General features: G+C 60.1%; 1 protein-coding gene across 3 annotated transcripts in view; it reads left to right on the top strand.

Moving 5' to 3' along the window:
* Positions 1–8703, top strand: part of ADGRA1 (adhesion G protein-coupled receptor A1) — a 31591-nt gene extending 22888 nt beyond the window's left edge. For 2 of the 3 annotated variants that reach the window (XM_048219227.2, XM_057308727.1), the window contains 2 exons: positions 4908–5006; positions 5599–8703. In XM_048219227.2, coding sequence (XP_048075184.1) covers positions 4908–5006; positions 5599–6814 — 1315 coding nt within the window. In that variant the 3' untranslated portion in view covers positions 6815–8703. The remainder of the gene's footprint in view (positions 1–4907; positions 5007–5598) is intronic. The other variant, XM_057308726.1, reaches the window with a different exon arrangement.
* Positions 8704–19788: the final 11085 nt, after the last annotated feature.

Below are 19788 nucleotides of genomic sequence, written 5' to 3'. Positions count from 1 at the left end.
AGAGGCAGTGGAGGGGCTGTAACCACCTCACCCTGCAGGATACGAGGCCGGGAGGGCTTGGAGGGCGCAGTCCCCGTGAGCCGGGCAGGGCTAGGCCCCTGGCTGCCTCTGGGCCTCCACTCGCTGGAAGACCTGTCCGGTCCCCTGGGAATGGTGCACAGCCACTGGGACTGGCCAGGAGTCAAGGGGGCTGTGTCGCCTGGGGGCACCCACAGGGGGTCTCCAGGGAAAGCTGTCCCCAGCTTAGCAAAGTCGCCCCTTTGTCTTCCCCGGGGCACCAGAGGGACCAGCTCAGGCTCCTGCTGCTGTGCCCGCTGGAGCAGAGCGAGCCTCACGCCGCTCCCGTCACAGCGCCTTCCCGTCACAGCGCCCTTCCTGTCACAGCGCCCTTCCCGTCACAGCGCCGCTCCTGTCACAGCGCCTTTCCCGTCACAGCGCCTTCCCGTCACAGCGCCTTCCTATCACAGCGCCCTTCCCGTCACAGCGCCTTCCCGTCACAGCGCCACTCCTGTCACAGCGCCTTTCCCGTCACAGCGCCTTCCCGTCACAGCGCCTTCCCGTCACAGCGCCTTCCCGTCACAGCGCCGCTCCTGTCACAGCGCCTTTCCCGTCACAGCGCCTTCCCGTCACAGCGCCTTCCCGTCACAGCGCCCTTCCCGTCACAGCGCCGCTCCTGTCACAGCGCCTTTCCCGTCACAGCGCCTTCCCGTCATAGCGCCCTTCCCGTCACAGCGCCTTTCCCGTCACAGTGCCCTTCCCGTCACAGCGCCTTCCCGTCACAGCGCCCTTCCCGTCACAGCGCCGCTCCTGTCACAGCGCCTTTCCCGTCACAGCGCCTTCCCGTCATAGCGCCCTTCCCGTCACAGCGCCTTTCCCGTCACAGTGCCCTTCCCGTCACAGCGCCTTCCCGTCATAGCGCCCTTCCCGTCACAGCGCCTTTCCCGTCACAGTGCCCTTCCCGTCACAGCGCCTTCCCGTCACAGCGCCCTTCCCGTCACAGCGCCGCTCCTGTCACAGCGCCTTTCCCGTCACAGCGCCTTCCCGTCATAGCGCCCTTCCCGTCACAGCGCCTTTCCCGTCACAGCGCCCTTCCCGTCACAGCGCCTTCCCGTCATAGCGCCCTTCCCGTCACAGCGCCACTCCTGTCACAGCGCCTTTCCCGTCACACTGCCCTTCCCGTCATAGCGCCTTCCCGTCATAGCGCCTTCCCGTCATAGCGCCTTCCCGTCACAGTGCCCTTCCCGTCACAGCGCCCTTCCCGTCACAGCTCCTTTCCGTCACAGCGCCTTCTCGTCACAGCGCCTTCCCGCGCCCCCTGCTGCTGTGCCCCCTCCTGCATTAAAGTGGACCTCGTGATGGGAGCCCCAGAGCCCTTGTCTCCCTGGAGGGTGGAGGCATGGCTGGGGAGGGGGAGTGGCTTTCTGCAGGTCCTGAGAGGCTTTCGAGCCTGGTCAGCACCGGGAGCAGAGCTACAGATGGCCGTGGACCAGGACCGTGCCAGGCCGGGTCCCCAAGCACACGCTCACCTGTGGCGTTTTCCTCCAACCATTAAAAGCAATCGGGGACGTTTTCCCTACGGTTTTGTCTGGCTTGGCTCACCGCCCCGCTTTGCGTACTAGGCTGGACCCCAAAGGACACATCAGCGGGAACAAGTACCCAGGCTCACCGTCCCCCTGCCCCTCCCCCTGCCCCGCAAACCACGGTCCTTCTTACACCGGCTGTGGACCTGGAGCCCCAGCGCCCGGGGACGGCCCTGCAAGCCCTTGCCGTCGATGCCGCTCAGCAGATGGAGGACAGTCCATCGGTGCCTAGTTTGCTGAGATTTTTTATGACGAATGTGTGTTAAATTCCGTCAGGTGTTTTTAATGCGTCTGTGACACAGTCACATGGTGTCTATGTCCTTAGTGCGTCTCCATGATGATCTACTCTGATTTTATGAGTAACACACTTTGCATTTCCGCGATAAATCTTACCTGTCGTGATGTTTTCTCCTGCTGGTAAAGTCCTCGATTCCGTTTGCTGATCTGCTGCTAGAGGAGTGGGGGTCTGTGCCCACCAGCGTTCACACGCCTCTGCTGGGTTTTGGACCAGCTTCCGCTGCCTCGCAAACGGGGTCAGGAGGTGCCCCATCTTCATTTTCTGGAAAAGCCCATAGAAGATGGATTGGTGCCATCTCTTCCCTAGACGTGTGACCAGATTCCCCAGTGACACTCAAGGGGCCTGGAAGTTTCTCTGTTAGATGTTGTGGATATAGGAATCAACCTTTTTACCAGATAGAGAGTATTCAGATTTCCTAATTCTTGTTTTGATTTTGCTAATTCATATTCTTCTCAGGGAATTTATCCATTTCTTCTAAGCCGCGGAGGTGTTCGCAAGGGCTGTTTGCAAAGCTCATCCTCGCCCTGCGGGAGACGGGTCATCCGTCCGCGAGGTGGGAGCGCGGTGCTGTCCGCTTGCTGCGGAAATCCACTCTGGGCTGGAGGGGTTTCAGCGCGGCTCGCGGTCTGCTCTCCTGCTCCTCCTCTCCTTCCGTGTGGGGGCTCTGCGTTTGCTTGGCTCTCTTCTGCCTTAGTGTGTGGAGCGCGGGCCACGAACGTCGGGCCACGAACATCCCTGCTCTTCCCACAGAAACATTCTCTGTGGTGAACGCCCCTCCGAGCCCTGCTGTGGCTGCATCCCAGAAATATGTTGTTTTCCTTTCTCGTTTTGTTTAAAATATTTTCTAAATTCCCTTATGACTTCTTCGACCCATGAATTATTTAGAAGTGTGTCGTTTCACTTCCAAGTATTGGTGGTTTTTCTAGTTACCTTGCTGTTACTGATTAACTGGACTCCATGGAGGTCAGACCATAGACTCCGTGATGACAACCCCGGTAAGACGACCCAGGCTCATTCCACGGCCACACGTCGTCCGCCGGCGAGCGGACCACACTTGGCGTGATGCTCCAGGAAGAGCACTGGGGCAAAGTGAGTCGAATTGTTTCTCCAATCTTGTTTCTTTACTGATCTCTGCCTGGTTGTCCTGAAAACCGCCAAGAGAGGGCGTCTGGATCGCCACCTGTGATTTTGGCTTTGTCTGCTCCTCCCTGTGAGTCTGTCCTCCTTTGCTTCACGTGGTTTGAGTCTCTGGTCCCACGCACGCGTGGTCGCCATGTCCTCCTGTGGGCTGTGCTGACACTGACATAAGATGGCCTCATATCTCCTTCTCCAGAAGTCCGTCCCCGATGTCAGTGTGGCCACCACAGCCTCTCTGCGTCTCCTGCGAAGACAGGCAGCTGCCCACCTGCTCCACCCCCCCTCTGCCCACACCAGGGCCTCAGGTCCAAGACCTCAGATGGACTTAGGTCTGTTTCAACCACCTGTCCACCTGTTTTCTGGTTTTACTTTTTCTTTTCCTTCTGCTCCTCCTTTCCTGTCCTATTTTTTTCTTCTGTATTACTTTAATATTTTCCTGCATTTCATTTTAATGTATCTATTAGCCCTTTGCCTATTAATTTTTCATGTTGCCTTAGGGATCGAAGTCCACAGACTCTTCCCCATATCTTTGGTGTGAAAGTCACACTACTTCGTGTAAAGTGTGCACAGAAGCCTCACCTGTAGGGCCATCCCCCCACCGTCTTGGTGCCAAAGACACGGCATCTGTCAGTCAACGTGTGTTAATAACTCCATTAGGCAGCGTTAGAATTCTTTCTTCAAGCAATCATATATATGCACATATATTTTGTAATTAAGAGAAAACAAAGTGTTCTATGTTTGCCCTACCAGTTAGCATTTCCGGTGCTCTCCATTCTTCGGGGTTTCTATCTGGTGCAATAGCCCTTCAGCTTGAAGGATGAAACTGAGCATTTCTTGAAGGTCCACTGGTGACAAATTCGCTGTTTTATTTTTGTCAGAAAATGTCTGTATTTGTCCTGTTCTGAAGGACATGTTCTCTGCATATAGAATCCTGGGAGGCACAGAGTCCCCAGGGTCACCCTGTTCCTGCCCGTGGACCTGGGATCCATGGCGTTCCCCTTGTCGGGGACAAAGAGCCATCAGCCCACTGGGGTGTGTGTGGCATCCGGGAGGGTGGCAGCCCGTCCTTGTGATCATCCGCAAGCTGGCGCCTCGGCCACCATGACCCTCACGTGCTCTGACCAGCGTGCTCCATGGCCAGGTGTCTTGGCCTGTGTGCTTGGCGGTTCCTCACATTCTCGAGATCCAGCCTCAGTGGGTCGGACACTAGACACTAGAACGCCCTCAGATGGAGCTGCTGGCTGAGACCCTGCTGGCAAGAAGGTCAGGCCATGCCCGGAGTGGGGGCCAACTCCCATCCAGACTGGTCGCTGTCCTGGGGGGGTTGGGGTCAGAGGCCAGATGCGTCCTAAGTAGCTGAGAAGCCAGGCTGCCAGGCAGTGCACAAAGGTGTGAGGGGGGGAGGGAGGGAGGGGTTGGGGGACAGGAAAGGAGGGGAGGGTGGGGGAGGAGATGGAGGAGGGGAGGAGGAGGGAAAGGAGATGGTGAGGGGAGGGAGATAGGGGAGGGTGGAGAGGGGAAAGGGAGGGGATGGGTGGGGAGAAGAGGGAGATGGGGAAGGAAGGGGATGGGTTGAGGGACAGGAGAGGAGGGGAGGGTGGGGGGAGGAGACGGGAGGGGACCGGAAGGGGGGGAGGAGGAGGGGAGAGAGATGGGGGAGTGTAGGGAGGGATAAGGGAGAGGGATGGGTAGGAAGAGGAGGGAGATGGGGGAGGGGAGGGGAGTAGAGGGCGTGAGGTGGGGGAGGGGGAGGCCCGGCTCTGGCAAGGGGCCCCTCTGGGGGGTTGGTGGTGTTAGGACACAGCGTGCCCCCTTTGCCCAAGCTGCTGGAGGCTGTCCTGGGGGGCCCAGGGCGGCTTCTCAGGCACCGAGCAGGCCTTCTGCCCTCACAGGTTTTACCTCATCAGTGGAGGGGTTCCCTTCATCATCTGCGGGGTCACAGCTGCCACGAACATCAGGAATTACGGGACGGAGAATGAGGATGTGCCCTAGTGAGTCCTGGGCTCCAAGTGGGTGGAGGCTTCTTCCCAGCCCCTCCCCGTGCCCAGGCCACCTCGCTGTGGGGACAGTCCAGGGGGCTGCCCTCCACTCCCCACGTGTCCTCCCCTCCCCCAGCAGACCCCTTCTCAGGCTCCCCTCCCTGGGTGCAGTGGGCTGCTTCTCTTGAGGTGGGCGGGCTACACCCGGGACCAGCTCAGATATGCACAGGCCACACCCGGTGCCCAGTGCTCTGGCCCCTCCGGTCGTGCCCCCCACGCCAGCACCCTCCCACCCCCCCATCCCAGCTCCTTCTTCTCGGTTGCCCCCAAAAGGCCGAGCCTGCAGGACACACCGGCTTTGCTCCCTCGGGGGCTCCAGCTCTGGGGACTGAGGTGAGGACAAAAGGCAGAGAGGTGGGCAGCTGGCCCCCCCGCAGCCCAGACTCCCACCTGCACTGTCCCGGCCCTAACAGCGCAGGCGTGTCCGTGTCTGTCTCCTCACCACGGTTAAACTCACACCCTATCGAGAAAGTCCTCCGTGACCCCAGGACGGCCAGGCGCTCGGCCCCAGGGCAACCCCTCACGGACCCTTCTCCTCCCACAGCTGCTGGATGGCCTGGGAGCCCAGCCTGGGCGCATTCTACGGGCCGGCGGCCTTCATCGCCCTGGTCACGTGCGTGTACTTCCTCGGCACCTACGTCCAGCTGAGGCGCCACCCGGAGCGCAGGTACGAGCTGAGGGCGCGGACAGAGGCGCAGCAGCGGCCGTCGGGGCCCGAGGCCGGCCCCCACCCCGAGGCCCGGCTGGGCTCGCTGCCCGCCTGCGACGCCCTGGCCGGCTCACTGCTACAGAATGAGCACTCGCTCAAGGCCCAGCTGCGGGCCGCAGCCTTCACGCTCTTCCTGTTCACAGCCACCTGGACCTTTGGGGCGCTGGCCGTGTCTCAGGGCCACTTCCTGGACATGGTCTTCAGCTGCCTGTACGGCGCCTTCTGTGTGACGCTGGGGCTCTTCGTGCTCATCCACCACTGTGCCAAGCGGGATGACGTGTGGCACTGCTGGTGGTCCTGCTGCCCCTCCCGCGGGGACGCCCACCCCACGAAGCTCGCCGCCTGCCCCGCGCTCGACACCAACGGGGACGCGCTGGGGCACATGGCCTGCCTGCAAGACTCGCCGTGTCCGGGCCAGCCACGGGGCTTCAGCCACGCACCCACGGGCCACTGCAAGATGACCAACCTGCAGGCTGCGCAGAGCCACGTCAGCTGCCTGTCGCCAGCCACGCCGTGCTGCGCCAAGATGCACTGTGAGCAGCTGATGGAGGACGCGGCCCACGTGCACGAGGAGGACGCCTTTGGGCACGACCCGCACCTGCACAGGTGTCTCCAGGGCAGAACTCAGCCTCCGTACTTCAGCCGGCACCGGGCAGCCGCAGCCGAGCAGGAGTATGCCTACCACATCCCGTCCAGCCTGGACGGCAGCCCCCACAGCTCACGCACAGACAGCCCCCCCAGCTCGCTTGAGGGCCCAGTGGGGGCGCACACGCTGGCCTGCTGCGCCCAGGGCGACCCGTTCCCCTTGGTCAGCCAGCCCGAGGGCAGCGACACCAGCCCGGTGCTCTACGGCTGCCCCCTGCGGCCAGGCAGGGAGTCGGCCCACGGCCCAGTGCACTTCGAGATGCTCCGGAGGACACAGTCCCTGCCCTTCGGTGGACCCAGCCAGAACGGGCTGCTCAAGGGAGACATGTGTGAAGTCCTGTCCTTCAGTGCCAATGGCATGGGCAACATCCGGACAGGGCCGTGGAAGAACGAGACCACCGTGTAGCTGGGCCGGGGCCTCACATCGCCCAGCCCTGACGGACGAGCTTCGGAGCAGAGCAGGGTCCTGCCACGTGAGGCCGGCGGGGGTTCACTTCTCAGAAGTGGCTAGCACCCCCACTGACCCTTCGTTGTGAAGGACCCAAGCAGGAAGATGCTTCGGGCCACATCTGCTTCCGCTAATCCTGAGGTCAGACGGGCCGTCCACGTCCCAGTCACCGGCTTTCTGACCCGTAGTACCCAGTCCCAGCAGCCCAGGAACAGCAGGGGTTCTACGAGGAAAACACCCTCCGCACCCAGCGTGGGCTGTGGGGAGCCCTGGGGTGCGTCCCGTCTGCCCCGCCAGCCTGCCCACAGCAGGGGGTGCCACCCACTTTTTCTAGTGTCTAGTGTGTGTCTCATTAAAGTTTTATTCCAAGGCACAGGCAGGCTGCTGGTCAGTAGAGGGCGCTCTGGACCTGGGCAGTCACTGCCGGCCCCTCTGCCAGCCTGAGTCTGAGTCCGGGGCCGCATCACCACCTCCACCTTCAGCAGCCGCCCTGGGGGCAGGCTGCACAGGCCTGAGAGTGTCATGGACGCTGGGGCTTGTGACCGTAATCCGGGCGCACATGAGAAGAGGGGGCAGCCCGTGACAGTCCTCCAGGGCACTGGCTGGGGTCATCGAGGGGCCCTGTGCCTTCAGAAATGCCCAGATACCCTTCAACAGACTCGACTGTCAAAGCCAGCCACTGTTGGGACCGTACCCCGCCCCAACAAGGTCACCGAGGGCTCTAATGTTCCCAGCCCTGAGAAGAGGGGGGGCTGGCATTTCCAGGAACAACTGAGCATGAAGCCCTGACTCAGAGGACAGTTGTCCATTAAAGCAAGCTGTGTGTGAAGCAAGGGTCATCCCACGGGCAAGGGTCCATGGGTCCCCATGGAGGCAGAGCCCAGACATCCTGAGGAGCACGTGTGAGACTGTGCGCAGCCATTCCTCCCCCCCTCCTCCCAGATCTGTGGCACACATGCAGAAGCACGTGCACACACCACCATGGGTACGTGTCACACGTGTGCACACATGCATCACGTGTACGTCTCCATGCTCGCACACGTGTATGCACATTGCACACACCACGCACAGCACGTGTGCCACACGTGCGCACACATGTGCACGCACACCTACACGCACTCCACACACCATGCACACACACAGTCGGCGTTTCCCAGGCATTCGAGCACCAGTTTCATTGCCCTACACAGATGTCATCTGTGAGACTCCTCAGTGTGCTCCGCTATCTGGGGTTGGGGGGGACTTCACCAGGAGCAGACCCTTCCCAACACACGCCTCAGGGGAGGAGGGTGTCGGGTGTCCCAGGGCCAACGCTCAGTATCTGAGCACCAGGAGCCTTGCTTCCCGGGATTCTCGTAAACCTGACACTGTCCCGTGCCTCCCGCAAACCCTGTGTGTCCTCACAGGTCAACCAGACAGGCAACCAGATGACCAGCAGGCAGTTTCTGTCTCTGTGCAGCCTGTTCACCTGCTTCCGTAGCCGATAGGAACCAGAGAGCCGACGCTGTGCTGTGCACACATGTAGATGCAGAACCGTCAGACAAAATACAGTATTTTGCACTGTTTGCCCTTCGTGAGGCTGGTTAATGGCATCCACGTGTGTCTCTCGTCCTCGATGGGGGCGGGCCCACCTTGGCGCGTGGCTTCCGCTTCTGCACACGGGGCCCCAGGCGGGGCCGGGGAGCTCAGAGAGGCTGCTCCGCCCCGGACACTCCGGCCCCCTGGCAGGTGCCCATCATGGTCCTTTCTGCCCCCAACAGGCCGGGCAGAGCAAAGCGTACCTCATCATTCAAACCAAAGAAATTTAACGTTAAATATTAAACCTCGTGTGTTTCGATATTGATTCAGCCTCCGGAGTCCGCTTGGGACAGCATGGTAACCCCATTGCCGTTGCATGCCATGTTTTCAGAGCATCTGGTCCCCAGCACGGATGTGCTGCAGGCTCACGCCACACGGACACACTTCTGGAAGGATGTGGGCTGGAGGTCAGCCACAGCCAGTGTCTCTGGTGTCATGGTGTGTCACCTCCTTCCCTGGAGCATGTGTGTGCATGTGTATACGTGTGTGTTGTCTGTGTGTGTACACGTGTCGTGTGTGTCCTGTGTGTGCATGTGTGTTGTGTGCACTGTGATGTCTGCATGTGCCTGTGTGTCGTGTGTACATGTGTTGTCTGCGTTGCATGTGGACATATGTGTCACGTGTGTGCACACGTGTGTTTGTGTGCACGTGTGTGTCATGTGTGTGCGTAGTCTGCGTGTGCACATGTCATGTGCGTGTGCACATGTGTGTGGTGCGTGCATGTGTGTCATGTGTGTACATGCATGCGTTGTCTGGATGTGTGCGTGCACATGTGCGTGTGCACACGTGTGTGCATGTGTGTGGTCGGTATGTGCGTGTGTACACGTGTGACGTGTGCATGTGTACATGTGTGTCATCTGGATGAGCCTGTGTGCGCATGTGTGATGTCTGCACTGTGTTATGTGTGTGCATGTGTGTGTTGCGTGGGGACACGTATGTCGTGCACATGTGTACATGTGTGTCGTGTGGGCATTGTGTGCATGTGTGTCGTGTGTGCATGTGTGTGATGTCTGTTGTGTGTGTACACATGTGCCATGTGTGTACATGTGTGAATCATCTGCGTGTGCGCATGTGTCATGAGCATGTGCACACCATTGTGTGATGTGCATGTGTACACGTGTGCATTGTCTGCATGTGTGTGCACGTGTCGTGTGTATACACATGTGCATTGTCTGGGTGTGTCGTGTGCGTGTGTACACGTGTGTGCATGTGGTTGTCTGCATGTGTGTACACATGTGTCATGTGCATGTGTACACGTGCGTTGTGTGCGTGTTTACATGTGTGTTGTCTGGGTCTGTGTACACGTGTGTGGACACGTGTGTCGTGTATGTATGCGTGTGTGTGGTGTGTGTGTGTGAAACATGCCCACCCCCTGCAGAGAACGCGGGAGGTGCTGCATGGGCCCATCTAGCTTCCCCTGGCAGAGGGACGCCATGCTCACCCCAATCAGCCAAGGCCTCTAGAAGCCCGACAGGTCTGAATGGCATCCCTTAGGCAGTTCGAGCCACAGAGCCTGACTGTCAGCGCTGGGCGCTGCTACAGCGTCCGCCATGGCTCACCATGCAGTCTGCTGCAGCTGCACGTGCCTGCCCTGTGGGGGTAACCCCCCCACCCTCTCCCCCACCCTCTCCCCCACCACCACCACCAGGAAGCTCGTCTTGGAGGGCTCCACCCTCCTCTAGGCATGGCCAGCCCTGCCAACCACTGGAGAGCGCTGGCACTCGCCAATTAGCTGAAGGGCACCCTGCCGACCCCCTGACTCCTCCAAGAAGCCCACTGAGCCACCTCTGAATGAGGGACCCGTAGGGGCTTCACGCTACTGGGGAGACCCTGCCAGCCCTGCCAACATGGGCACAACCGGGTCTGTGAGGAAAGGGCTGGATCAGGGCTCAGGGCTGAGCAGCCTTGGCCCTCACCCTGTCACCCCATGTCCTGCCTGCCTGGTTGGGGCTCTACAAGACAGTCAGGGGTAGCCCTGAGCCCCCAAGAGCCCGCCTTGAGACAAAGGTCAGCTCAGAGGGTGTGAGTGCCCCCTGTCTGGGGGCCAGAGCCCAGAAGCAGCCTCTGGGGTGCGGCCTCATGGCACAGATCCCATCTGCAAAGGCAGCTGTCTTGGGGGCACCCACATCGTGCCCAGCTCTGCGCTGAGCAGTCTGCCCACAGCACTCAGGGCCCTAGGCAGTTACGGAGCCGGCCACATGCAGAGATGGGGGCTGTAGCCAGGCCACATCTGTCCCTACTGGCCCAGGCTGACCTGCAGTCCCGCCGCCTTCCCTGTGACCCTCATTCTAAGGATGGGGAGCGGAATGACTGCTGGGCTTCAGGCCTGGGTGTCACCGGCAGCCAGAGGCCATGCGTGCATGTCCTGGCTCTGAGGACGGTGACATCCTCCCAGGGACTGCTGACCCTCCCCACCTGCTTGTGCCTGGGCCGCCTCCTCACCTTGTCAGCAGGGTGTGTCTATGCTCCAGAGGCTTCAGCAGAAGCTTTTATTACATGATTTATTATCAAACAGGCACCTTTGGGTTATAAACTTTGCCTGTTGGATCCAAGATCAAAGAATGTTCTGCCGCCCACAGGTCGGAGAGGGACCTCTGGCTCAGATGGAGGCCAGCTCTGAGTGTGCAGGGAATGGGTGTGCCCAGAAGGTGGGATCAGGGGACAGGGGGAGAGTCCCACGAGGACACAGGGCACGTGCCACAGGCACTCACACACCGAAGCCTTCATCCCAGCCCATCTTCTCCCAGAAGCTGGTCCCACTGAGGCCCCACCTCCCATCCAGGCCTGGAGGCCCTCACCTGCTATAAACCTCCCCGCTCTGGGGGCCCTGGAGAAGGGAGCCAGTTCCCTCCAGGGGCCCCCAGGCACGGTCAGGCTCCTGCCACCCAGGTATGTGGCAGTTCCTCATGCCGCCAGAAGGATGTGGTTGGACCCCAGGAAGAACTTCGTCCGTGAAGCCCTGGCTGCTGGAGGGCAGGTGTGAGTCCTGGTGGACCCTCCAGTCTACAGGGCTGGTCCCTGGATGGAAAGCAGAGAAAACAGAGGCTGACACCCCCCCAGGAGCCCCCACAGATGACACATGCAGGCAGGGCACGTCCACATCGCCCGCCCGCCCCCCCCCCCCCGCCCAGGTTGTGCGGACCCCAGCCATGGGCTGCGAGGTGAGTAATCAGGAGCAAAGAGCCGACCGGGAGAAAACCCACAGTGGCCCCGGTGTGTGGAAGGCCCCAAGGGCATGCAGGTGCCCAGGGAAGAGTGGGTCCCAAGGACACTGACACCACACAATTTGTATACATAGGTCACCCCCATACCAAACACGTCCCCACATCAGGGGGAGACACCACCTCAGGCTATTACAAGATCTCAGGTCTGGGGAGCAGCTCGGAACGTGGCTGAGCAACAGAGTGAGCCCGGGGAGTGAAGGGCACCTCCCTGCACCCCCTGGAGACCTGGGGTCGCCTCCCGGTGCCGTGGTGGCCACGGTGGACGCTAAGCGGGCACTGCACAGACACGAGGGTTTTAGGGAACGCCGAGTGGAGCCTGCAAACACAGAAACCGCCACCAACACCTGGTTCAGAAGCCAGACCGATGGCGTCCCATGAGGACGATTTCTCACCCACATGAGCGTTGTGGGGACCGGGGCAGCTCCCAGCAAGCCCGAGAGAGTGGGGGCGTGGCCTGGCTCACCAGCTTGTCCGGGTGCGGGCACGGGGTCTGGACTCGCACCGCCGTGGCGGCCACTCAGCGACCTCATGGGTGGCAGCAAGGGCCACGCCAGCTGCAGGGCTGGCTCGGAAATTCATTTGCAAGCGTTTCTGTTTCATCCGAACAGATGAACACCTCTGCCATGTAACGACTTTGTAACCACGATACATTCGAAAAGCGAAACACAGCTTCTCTGGAGGTCACTGTCTTGGCTCCCAGTGAGGATGCATTCGAAGGGCTCCGTGCTGAGGCATGGCATCGCGTGGAAGGTCATGCACATCTGTGTCCCGGTGTGGAGCACGCTCACGGTCCTCATCTTGTAGGGACGGTGTCCTCCCGTGGGACAGCCTGGGATAGGACTCGCAGTCCACGTCTAGAGGGAACAGTCCCCTGGTGGCACGGGCCTCCCGTGTCCAGTGACGCCTCATGTTGGGTGGCAGTGGAGCAAGTGTCCGTGGCCTCTGTGAGGCTCATGGTCTTGGTGTGGTGATGGGTGACATTCATGTCATGTGGGGTGGGGGCAGTGCTCTGGACCAAGCTAGAGCAGCACAGTGCCTCTGAGATGCATCGTCCCTGCGCCATGGGAGACAGTGGGGACTCGGGTCCGGGTCGCGGTGGGCTGGGCGGTAGCTGCCTGAGTCGTCATCGGCCGGTGTTTGTGGCCTGTATCGTGGGGGGGCATACTCGGTATGCGCTGTTGCAAACGAGCGCCCGTGTTCTGTCAGCGCACAGGACGGGGGCTCGGGCATGTGCTGGTCCAGGGTCAGAGTCCCTGCTCTGACATGGGTGAGCTGCCAGGGGAGACCCCGGTGGGCAGCCCCGAGCCCTGCACCAGGGGTCTGGAGCCGCAGGAGGACTGTTGGTCTGTCCCCAAGCAGGTGAGTCCCAGGGGGTGGGGGATCTGTACGGAGAGATGGCATGCCCTCCACGCAACCCTGGAGAGCCTGTGCCACATCCTGCCCCAGCTGTCCACGGGGAGGGGAGCTGGGCAATGCTCAGGGCTCCGGGACACAGTTTGGCTCCCCCATACCCCAGCCCTTCTGGTCCACCAGCACCGCCAGCACCGGCTTCTCCACTTGGCCTCAAGTAGGCTGTTCAGAGGCCCGAACAGAACTTCATGAAGCCGTGTATCTTCCCCTCAGTGAGGCAGAAGGCACTCTCTGCACACTTCAAACTCGGGCTTTAGTAGCAAATGCGGACACTAAGTGTCTGGGTCTCCTGATGCCAGTTCAGTTTAGTCCAAATTCAACCAAATTACTCTAGTGAGATTAAGAAAAAATCAGTCTGTGCACAATGAGTAACTTGGTGACCTCGGGAACTTGCCGCAGGCCGGAACGCCCTCGGATTCTCCTGCGCGTGGAGACAGGAAGCTGCAGAGCCCGGAGCTCCCACGCGCGGGTTCTGCTTGCCCCTGGGCCCGGGAAGCCGGTGAGGGCAGTGCCCCGGCGTCCCGCCGTGTTCTCCGGGGAGGCCTCAAGCTCTGTTCCGGCTTCCTGCTCCAAGTGTGCAGGTGCCCTTCCCGGCTCTCCCCACGCTGTGTCCCCCTGAACACACCGACTGCTTCCAAGGGACCCCCAACCCCACTGGGCAAACAGGGTGGCGGCCACCCCCGTGCTGGTCTCCTGGGGTAGCCACGCACATTGTAAATGTGTACAGCTCAGAAAATCTCAGTTCTACTTCAGTAAAGCCGTCGAAACCATCTAATAGGCATTGGGCAAGAAACAAGGGAAAGGCAAGGGGGAGGGGGCCACATCGGGGCCTGCTGGGCTACTGCCTCAGCTCCCCGTGCCAGGACCGAGGACCAGGGATAGACAAGATGAGGGTCATTGCAGGCCGGAGGAAGGAGGTGCCTGGGACCACCCTGAGAACGGATCCCCAGTGGGAAGTGAATCAAGATAAGCCTGGGACTGTGGTCTCCCTCCTGGGACTCAGATGGGCTGTGGTCTCCTGCTGTTGGAGCTGGGGTGCACAGCAGCCTTCCTGCCTCCTGAACGCTGGGGCCCCTGGGCCTTCCAGCTTTTCCCATCTGGCTCTACCCACTCCACCTGCTGGTGGACCATCCACCTTAGGAAACTGAACCGCAGATTCAGGTCCCCTGCCCTTCTCAGCTGGGTTACAAGGCAGAGCAGCCGATATGGGGATCGGGAGAGAAGAGGCAGGCAGACCCCAGAGAAACGGGGACCCTGGGTGTCAGCCAGCTCCTTGTGCCTCCTGCCTCGGGCAGCTGGACCTGAGCCATTTGGCTCAAGTTCTGGTGAAGGAGGGGAGGAGAGGGAGGGGAGGAGAGGGAGGGGAGGAGAGGGAGGGGAGGAGAGGGAGGGGAGGAGAGGGAGGGAAGGAAAGGAGGGGAGGGGGCCAGCTCAGGCCAGGCCACAGCAGGGGCCTTCATGGGAAGCAGTGGGTCCTGGAGTCAGTCCATGGCCCTCCCGGAAGGAAGGAAGGACGAAATATCAGAAGGTCCAGACCTGGGGGTGGGGGATGGCAGGGTGGGCGAGTAGGGGGCAAGGCCCTGGACGGGTGCTCTGCTGCTTGTCTTCACTCTCCTGGCCACCGGACTGTGTTCAGACAGAGATTAGGCTCGGGTCCCCCTGCCGGTCAGGGACAGAGCTGGGACCCGTGAGCCGGAACCTGCCAGGGCCTACTGCACAGCCTTCCGGAGCAGCTTACACGCGGCACAGCGTCCCAGACCTCACCCCGCTCCAGGGTAACCCAGACATCAGTAAGGACACAGCCTCCTGGCCTGGTTTTTGGAGGAAATGCAGGGCTAAAGCACGGCCTGGGGGTCAGTCAGGCCCATTACAGGCCCCGCACTCCCCAGGTGCCAACCCAGGACGAATGGTGGCCACTGCTACGCCTAGTCCACTCCCAAAAAGTTCCAGCTCCATGGACAGCCAGCTCAGGTCAGGGTCTGGACAGGAGGCAGACACTCGCTGGGCCAGTTACAAAGCCAGAAGCCGTCGGCTGCACTGCACTGCTCCCCTGGGGGAAGGGGTCCAGCTGGGCCCCCACAAGCTGTGCGATAGGGGAGCTCTGCAGACACACAGCAGGACAGTCTACAGGTGACAAGGGGTGGGGTCACCAGCCCAGGGTGACCATCGGGCCCCAAGGGCCTGTCCTGGGTTAGGGGTCCGAGCAGGAGACCCCACTGGGCCCTGCAGATCCTGCTTGACCTCCTAGGGAGGGCCGAGCTGTGTGTCCTTCTGTGTCCTGCACAATGCAAGTGGGGTACACAATAGGAGCTCAATAAATGCTTATAGAGTTGCAGTACAACCCACTGTGTCCAGGCAGATACCAGCCATCAGCCGCTCCTGTTGACCACAGCCTCCGGACAGGCACTAATAAGCAGGAACGCACTCACACGATCTCCCCCAGACCTCTGGCTGCTGCTTTCTTCTGATGGTCCTGTCCTGGGCACCAAACGCGGGGCTGAGGCTGGTGGCTACAGAATACACGAGGGAAGCTGAGTCCTCGGGACCAGGGCTGCCCCCTAGACAGTCTTGGAGCACATGCCCCATCTTTGGGGCCTCTGGGGGTCTGAGCACCCGCCCCCTCCCTGGGAGCAGTGGGGGCCCCTGATAAGGAGAAATTTGTTATAGAACGAAAGCCAGGCTTTCATCACACACACAACGGTGGGGTCTTGCAGCAGGGGTAAGAGATGAGGCTCACCTCCCAGTGTAGCACGGGCAAGGGAGCAGGGAATCTCTGACCAAGCTTCTCTGCATGGCCAGACCTCAGGGAGGCTCCCGACCTTCTCCTGGGCCCATCCAGTGTCAGCAAGAGCCCCACCCTCGGTACCTGATCACACTGGGCTGCCATCCCCAGGAATTCTGGTAGGTCAATGCAGCCAGAACCCCCCCAGACCTAAGGTCCCCTTGCCGTGATGTCCCCTGTGTCCATGCTGCATTCAGAACGGGGCCCAGCCTTTCCCCACAGTGGTCCCAAATACAGGTGCCCGCACTGCGAAGACCTCTGTCCTGCTTTGTTCTCTCGGCCATGATCGGTCGTGAGGGACTGACGGATGGCTACTGGAAGGAAGTGTCAGGAGGAGGGGTTTCTGGCTAAAGTCACCTAACAGGATGCTGGAGGCATCCATGGTGATTGACGTCCCAGGAGAGGAGGAGGAACCCAGTCAGATACCAAGGCCAGGGTTCTGGCCAAACTGGCTAGCAGGACACTTGCTAAAATCAGATGGTTTGGAGGGAAGCTCGGAAGGCCGGGAGTCAGGCCCAGGTGAGAGGCTCGGGAATTTGAGCAGAGACTGGTCAGGAGAGAATCTGTCACCCTGCACACCGTGACAAGGGGCCATGACAAGGGCCAAGAGGCCACCTGCCTGCCTGACTCACATCCTTCATGGAAGCTGAGGACTGACGGCTTCCGCCCTGTTCACAACCGTCCCCAGGTGTCCCCTCCCCAACCCCAGGACTCACTGACAACTCAAGCCCGAGACAGCGTCACTAGGAACCCACAGGAAGGGTTCTAGCTTAAGAAGAGTCCCACCAGGCGCCTGGGTGGCTCAGTCGTTAAGCGTCTGCCTTCGGCTCAGGGCGTGATCCCGGAGTCCTGGGATCGATCAAGCCCCACATCAGGCTCCTCTGCTGGGAGCCTGCTTCTTCCTCTTCCACTCCCCCTGCTTTGTTCCCTCTCTCGCTGGCTCTCTCTCTCTGTGTCAAATAAATAAATAAATAAATAATCTTAAAAAAAAAGAAATGAGTCCCACCAGAAGTTTTCATCATCCCTGTCCTGTCCCTGGGGCCCAAGGGCCACACTTCATAGTTTACAAAGTGCTCCGTGGCTGTCCCTGCCACTCCCCACATCTTGCAGCCTGAGCTGGGGCTCCAGGGAGCCAGGCGCTGGGGGAGGGGTGACCCACGGAGAGCCTGGGGCGCCGGGACCCGCTGGGCATGCAGGAGACAGACTGAACTCACAACAGACGGCCACTGGACCACACAGGGCACCACTCACACAGGGCACCACTCCCACCCACAGCGTCCATGGCAACCAGCTCAGTGACAGGCATCTTCCCTGATTTGGTCACCCTCCCACTCTCTTGCATCTCGGGACCAATGATGGGGGAAAGCTGAGCTCCCCAGCCCATCAGAGGACCCTGCCCCAGCCTCCTTACAGGGCACCTGAGCCCCTTTCCCACTACTACGTCTCCCACTCCCCCGCCTGCCCCTGGGTCTCTGCCACACACAAGTGTCATGGGGCCCCCAATTTGGGGCGCTCTGAGGCATCAGCCTTGCTGTTCTCATCTGGGTGGGGGGCTTCCTTGATGTCCACATGCCATGTGCTGAACATATACTGAAGACAGCCAGGCCAGGCGCCTTTCACACGTCACTTGTCAAATGCTGATGTCACACCGTGAGCAGACTCAGAGAAGTCAAGTGACCTGCCCCCGATCGCACAGTCAGGACGAGGCAGAGCCAGAACGTGCATGAACCACACGCTCTGGCGTCTATCCCCCTCTGGCTGCTCCGAGGAAGCAGCGCTAAGACCAGCACCCCCCACTCCAGGCCTGACCGTCTCCCCGGCTGCCCCTGCGTGAAGGAGGGACCGATTTTCACATGACGCACCTGTAGCACCAACTTCCTGCTGCATGGGCCTCTCTCCCCGTCTGTGCCGACTCCCCACGTGATGTACATCCTCACGACTGGAGCGGCGGGGGCCCCACGGACCCCCAGCGCCGGCGGACACGCGGGTGTGGGCAGAGCGGTGTGGAGGCACAGCCCTCCTGGGCCAACGAAGTGGTGTCAGTCACGCTCTCAAGGTAAAGCTCTTCCAAGGTCTCCAGCCTGAGCTAAAGACACCGGGATGAGCAAAGACAGAGTTGTCTCACTTCCTGCAGACACGCCAGGAATTGAGGCAGGGGACTATAAATGTCTGGACCGGGGCGCCTGGGTAGCGCAGTCGTTAAAGCGTCTGCCTTCAGCTCAGGGCGTGATCCCGGCGTTCCGGGATCGAGTCCCATATCGGGCTCCTCTGCTGGGAGCCTGCTTCTTCCTCTCTCACTCTCCTGCTGTGTTCTCTCTCTCGCTGGCTGTCTCTCTGTCACATAAATAAATAAAATCTTAAAAAATTTAAAAAAAAAAAAAAAAAAAATAAATGTCTGGACCGTTAATAAACACGTGGAACTCGTTCCAGAGCCGTGTGCAGCCATCCTGAACAGCAAACGTCAGCCTCAGGCCCAGGCGGAGGCCAAGAGCCTTTCCCAGAGGAGATGAATTGGCAGATGAAGACCGCACATCACGGCCAACAGTCCGCCGATGAAGCCAAGGGAGAAGCCGACCGGTATTTGGGGGTCAATGGTAAGACCAATTCCTGGTAGAAAAGGAAAAGCTTGTTCCCAAGCCCGGCATTGGAAAGTGCCGACTGTCGGTGACCGAGTGGACCTCCGGGAGGGCCCGGGGCTCTGTGGAAAAGTCGCCAATGCCGTGGCCTGCGGAAGCTTCGGGAAAGCCGGAGAGGACACATCACAGGACGTCCACAGAAGGAAGACACCTGCGTGGCATTTGGAGCAAAGAGGAGAGGGAGACGCCAGGACAGAGGGAATGCGCGTGCCCGCTGCTCCCGCCACCACGGCGGGGCCCAGGGCCCCAGGGCGGCTTCCCGGTTGCGACCTGTGCTCATCAGTGTCTGAGTCCCAAACCCTTTCATGTTTTTCTGAGAAACCTTTCCCAGTGAAATGAGTGAAGTGGAGTTTTCTGCTAGTTTTCATGAAACAGAAGCATCCATCCAGGAAAGGTGACAGCGTTTTAGCATTTTATTTATAGGGACCCACGGTGTCAAATCAGTTTGGTCCTTCATGCATTAGGGAACAGCATAGCCAGGAAGCGGCTGGCAACTTCTCTTTTAAACTGGGCTTAGTTGAATTTATTCTGGAATTTTGTTTTTAAAGAACAATGTTTGTTTCTACTGGGTTAGAATTAGTCTTCTGGTCAATGAATCTCGAGGGGCCCTGCCTCGCAAAGGAATGAGCTAGCTCTACGTTACAGAGTGACTATTGCCCCCACTCTGGGGGCAGGGGGTCCCAATAACCCATAAAAGCCCTGTTTGAAATTCGGTTCCATGAATAGAACGAGGAAAAGAAGTGCTAGTCCCCAGGAGGGGGGCTCTCTCTGCTTGCAAACCCAGGACAGAAGCTCCAGCCAGCTTCCCTTGCAGGGACCCTACAAATACACGCCAAAGCCCACGCTGAGTAACTGAGGGCTTCTTAATCACAGAAAATCTTGAGCAATGGAGGAGGGGGAGAGGTGCTAACAGTAACGGGGTGGGGGGCGAGGCATCTGGTACCATTCCCCCCCCCCACCCAGGCAGGCAATCCCCACCCCACCTGCCACCGTCTGGCACTAGGATGTCAGAGTCAGGCCCTGAGCCACCCACGCCTGCATTTGTCCTTGGCAGAAATCATCATGAACGGCATGCAGTGAAAACACAAGAAAACACACTGCAGTGGATTTTGATCATTAAACCTGCAATTGGCACAGCGGCAGCCCAGCTGGGGAGCCAGGCTGGAGTTGGGGGGGTGCTTCTGGGCCCGGGAGCTCCACTCCACACCTGGGCTGCCACAGGAGCCAGCCCACATCACACAGGACGGTCCTCCCAGCTGCCCATAACTGCACAAAGCAGGACACTCACTGGCCAGGATCCTC

Source organism: Ursus arctos, unplaced genomic scaffold (assembly GCF_023065955.2).
Source record: "Ursus arctos isolate Adak ecotype North America unplaced genomic scaffold, UrsArc2.0 scaffold_7, whole genome shotgun sequence".
Classification (NCBI taxonomy): domain Eukaryota; kingdom Metazoa; phylum Chordata; class Mammalia; order Carnivora; family Ursidae; genus Ursus; species Ursus arctos.
The sequence above is the reverse complement of the archived record's forward strand: the minus strand, read 5'-3'. Positions and strand labels throughout refer to the sequence as shown.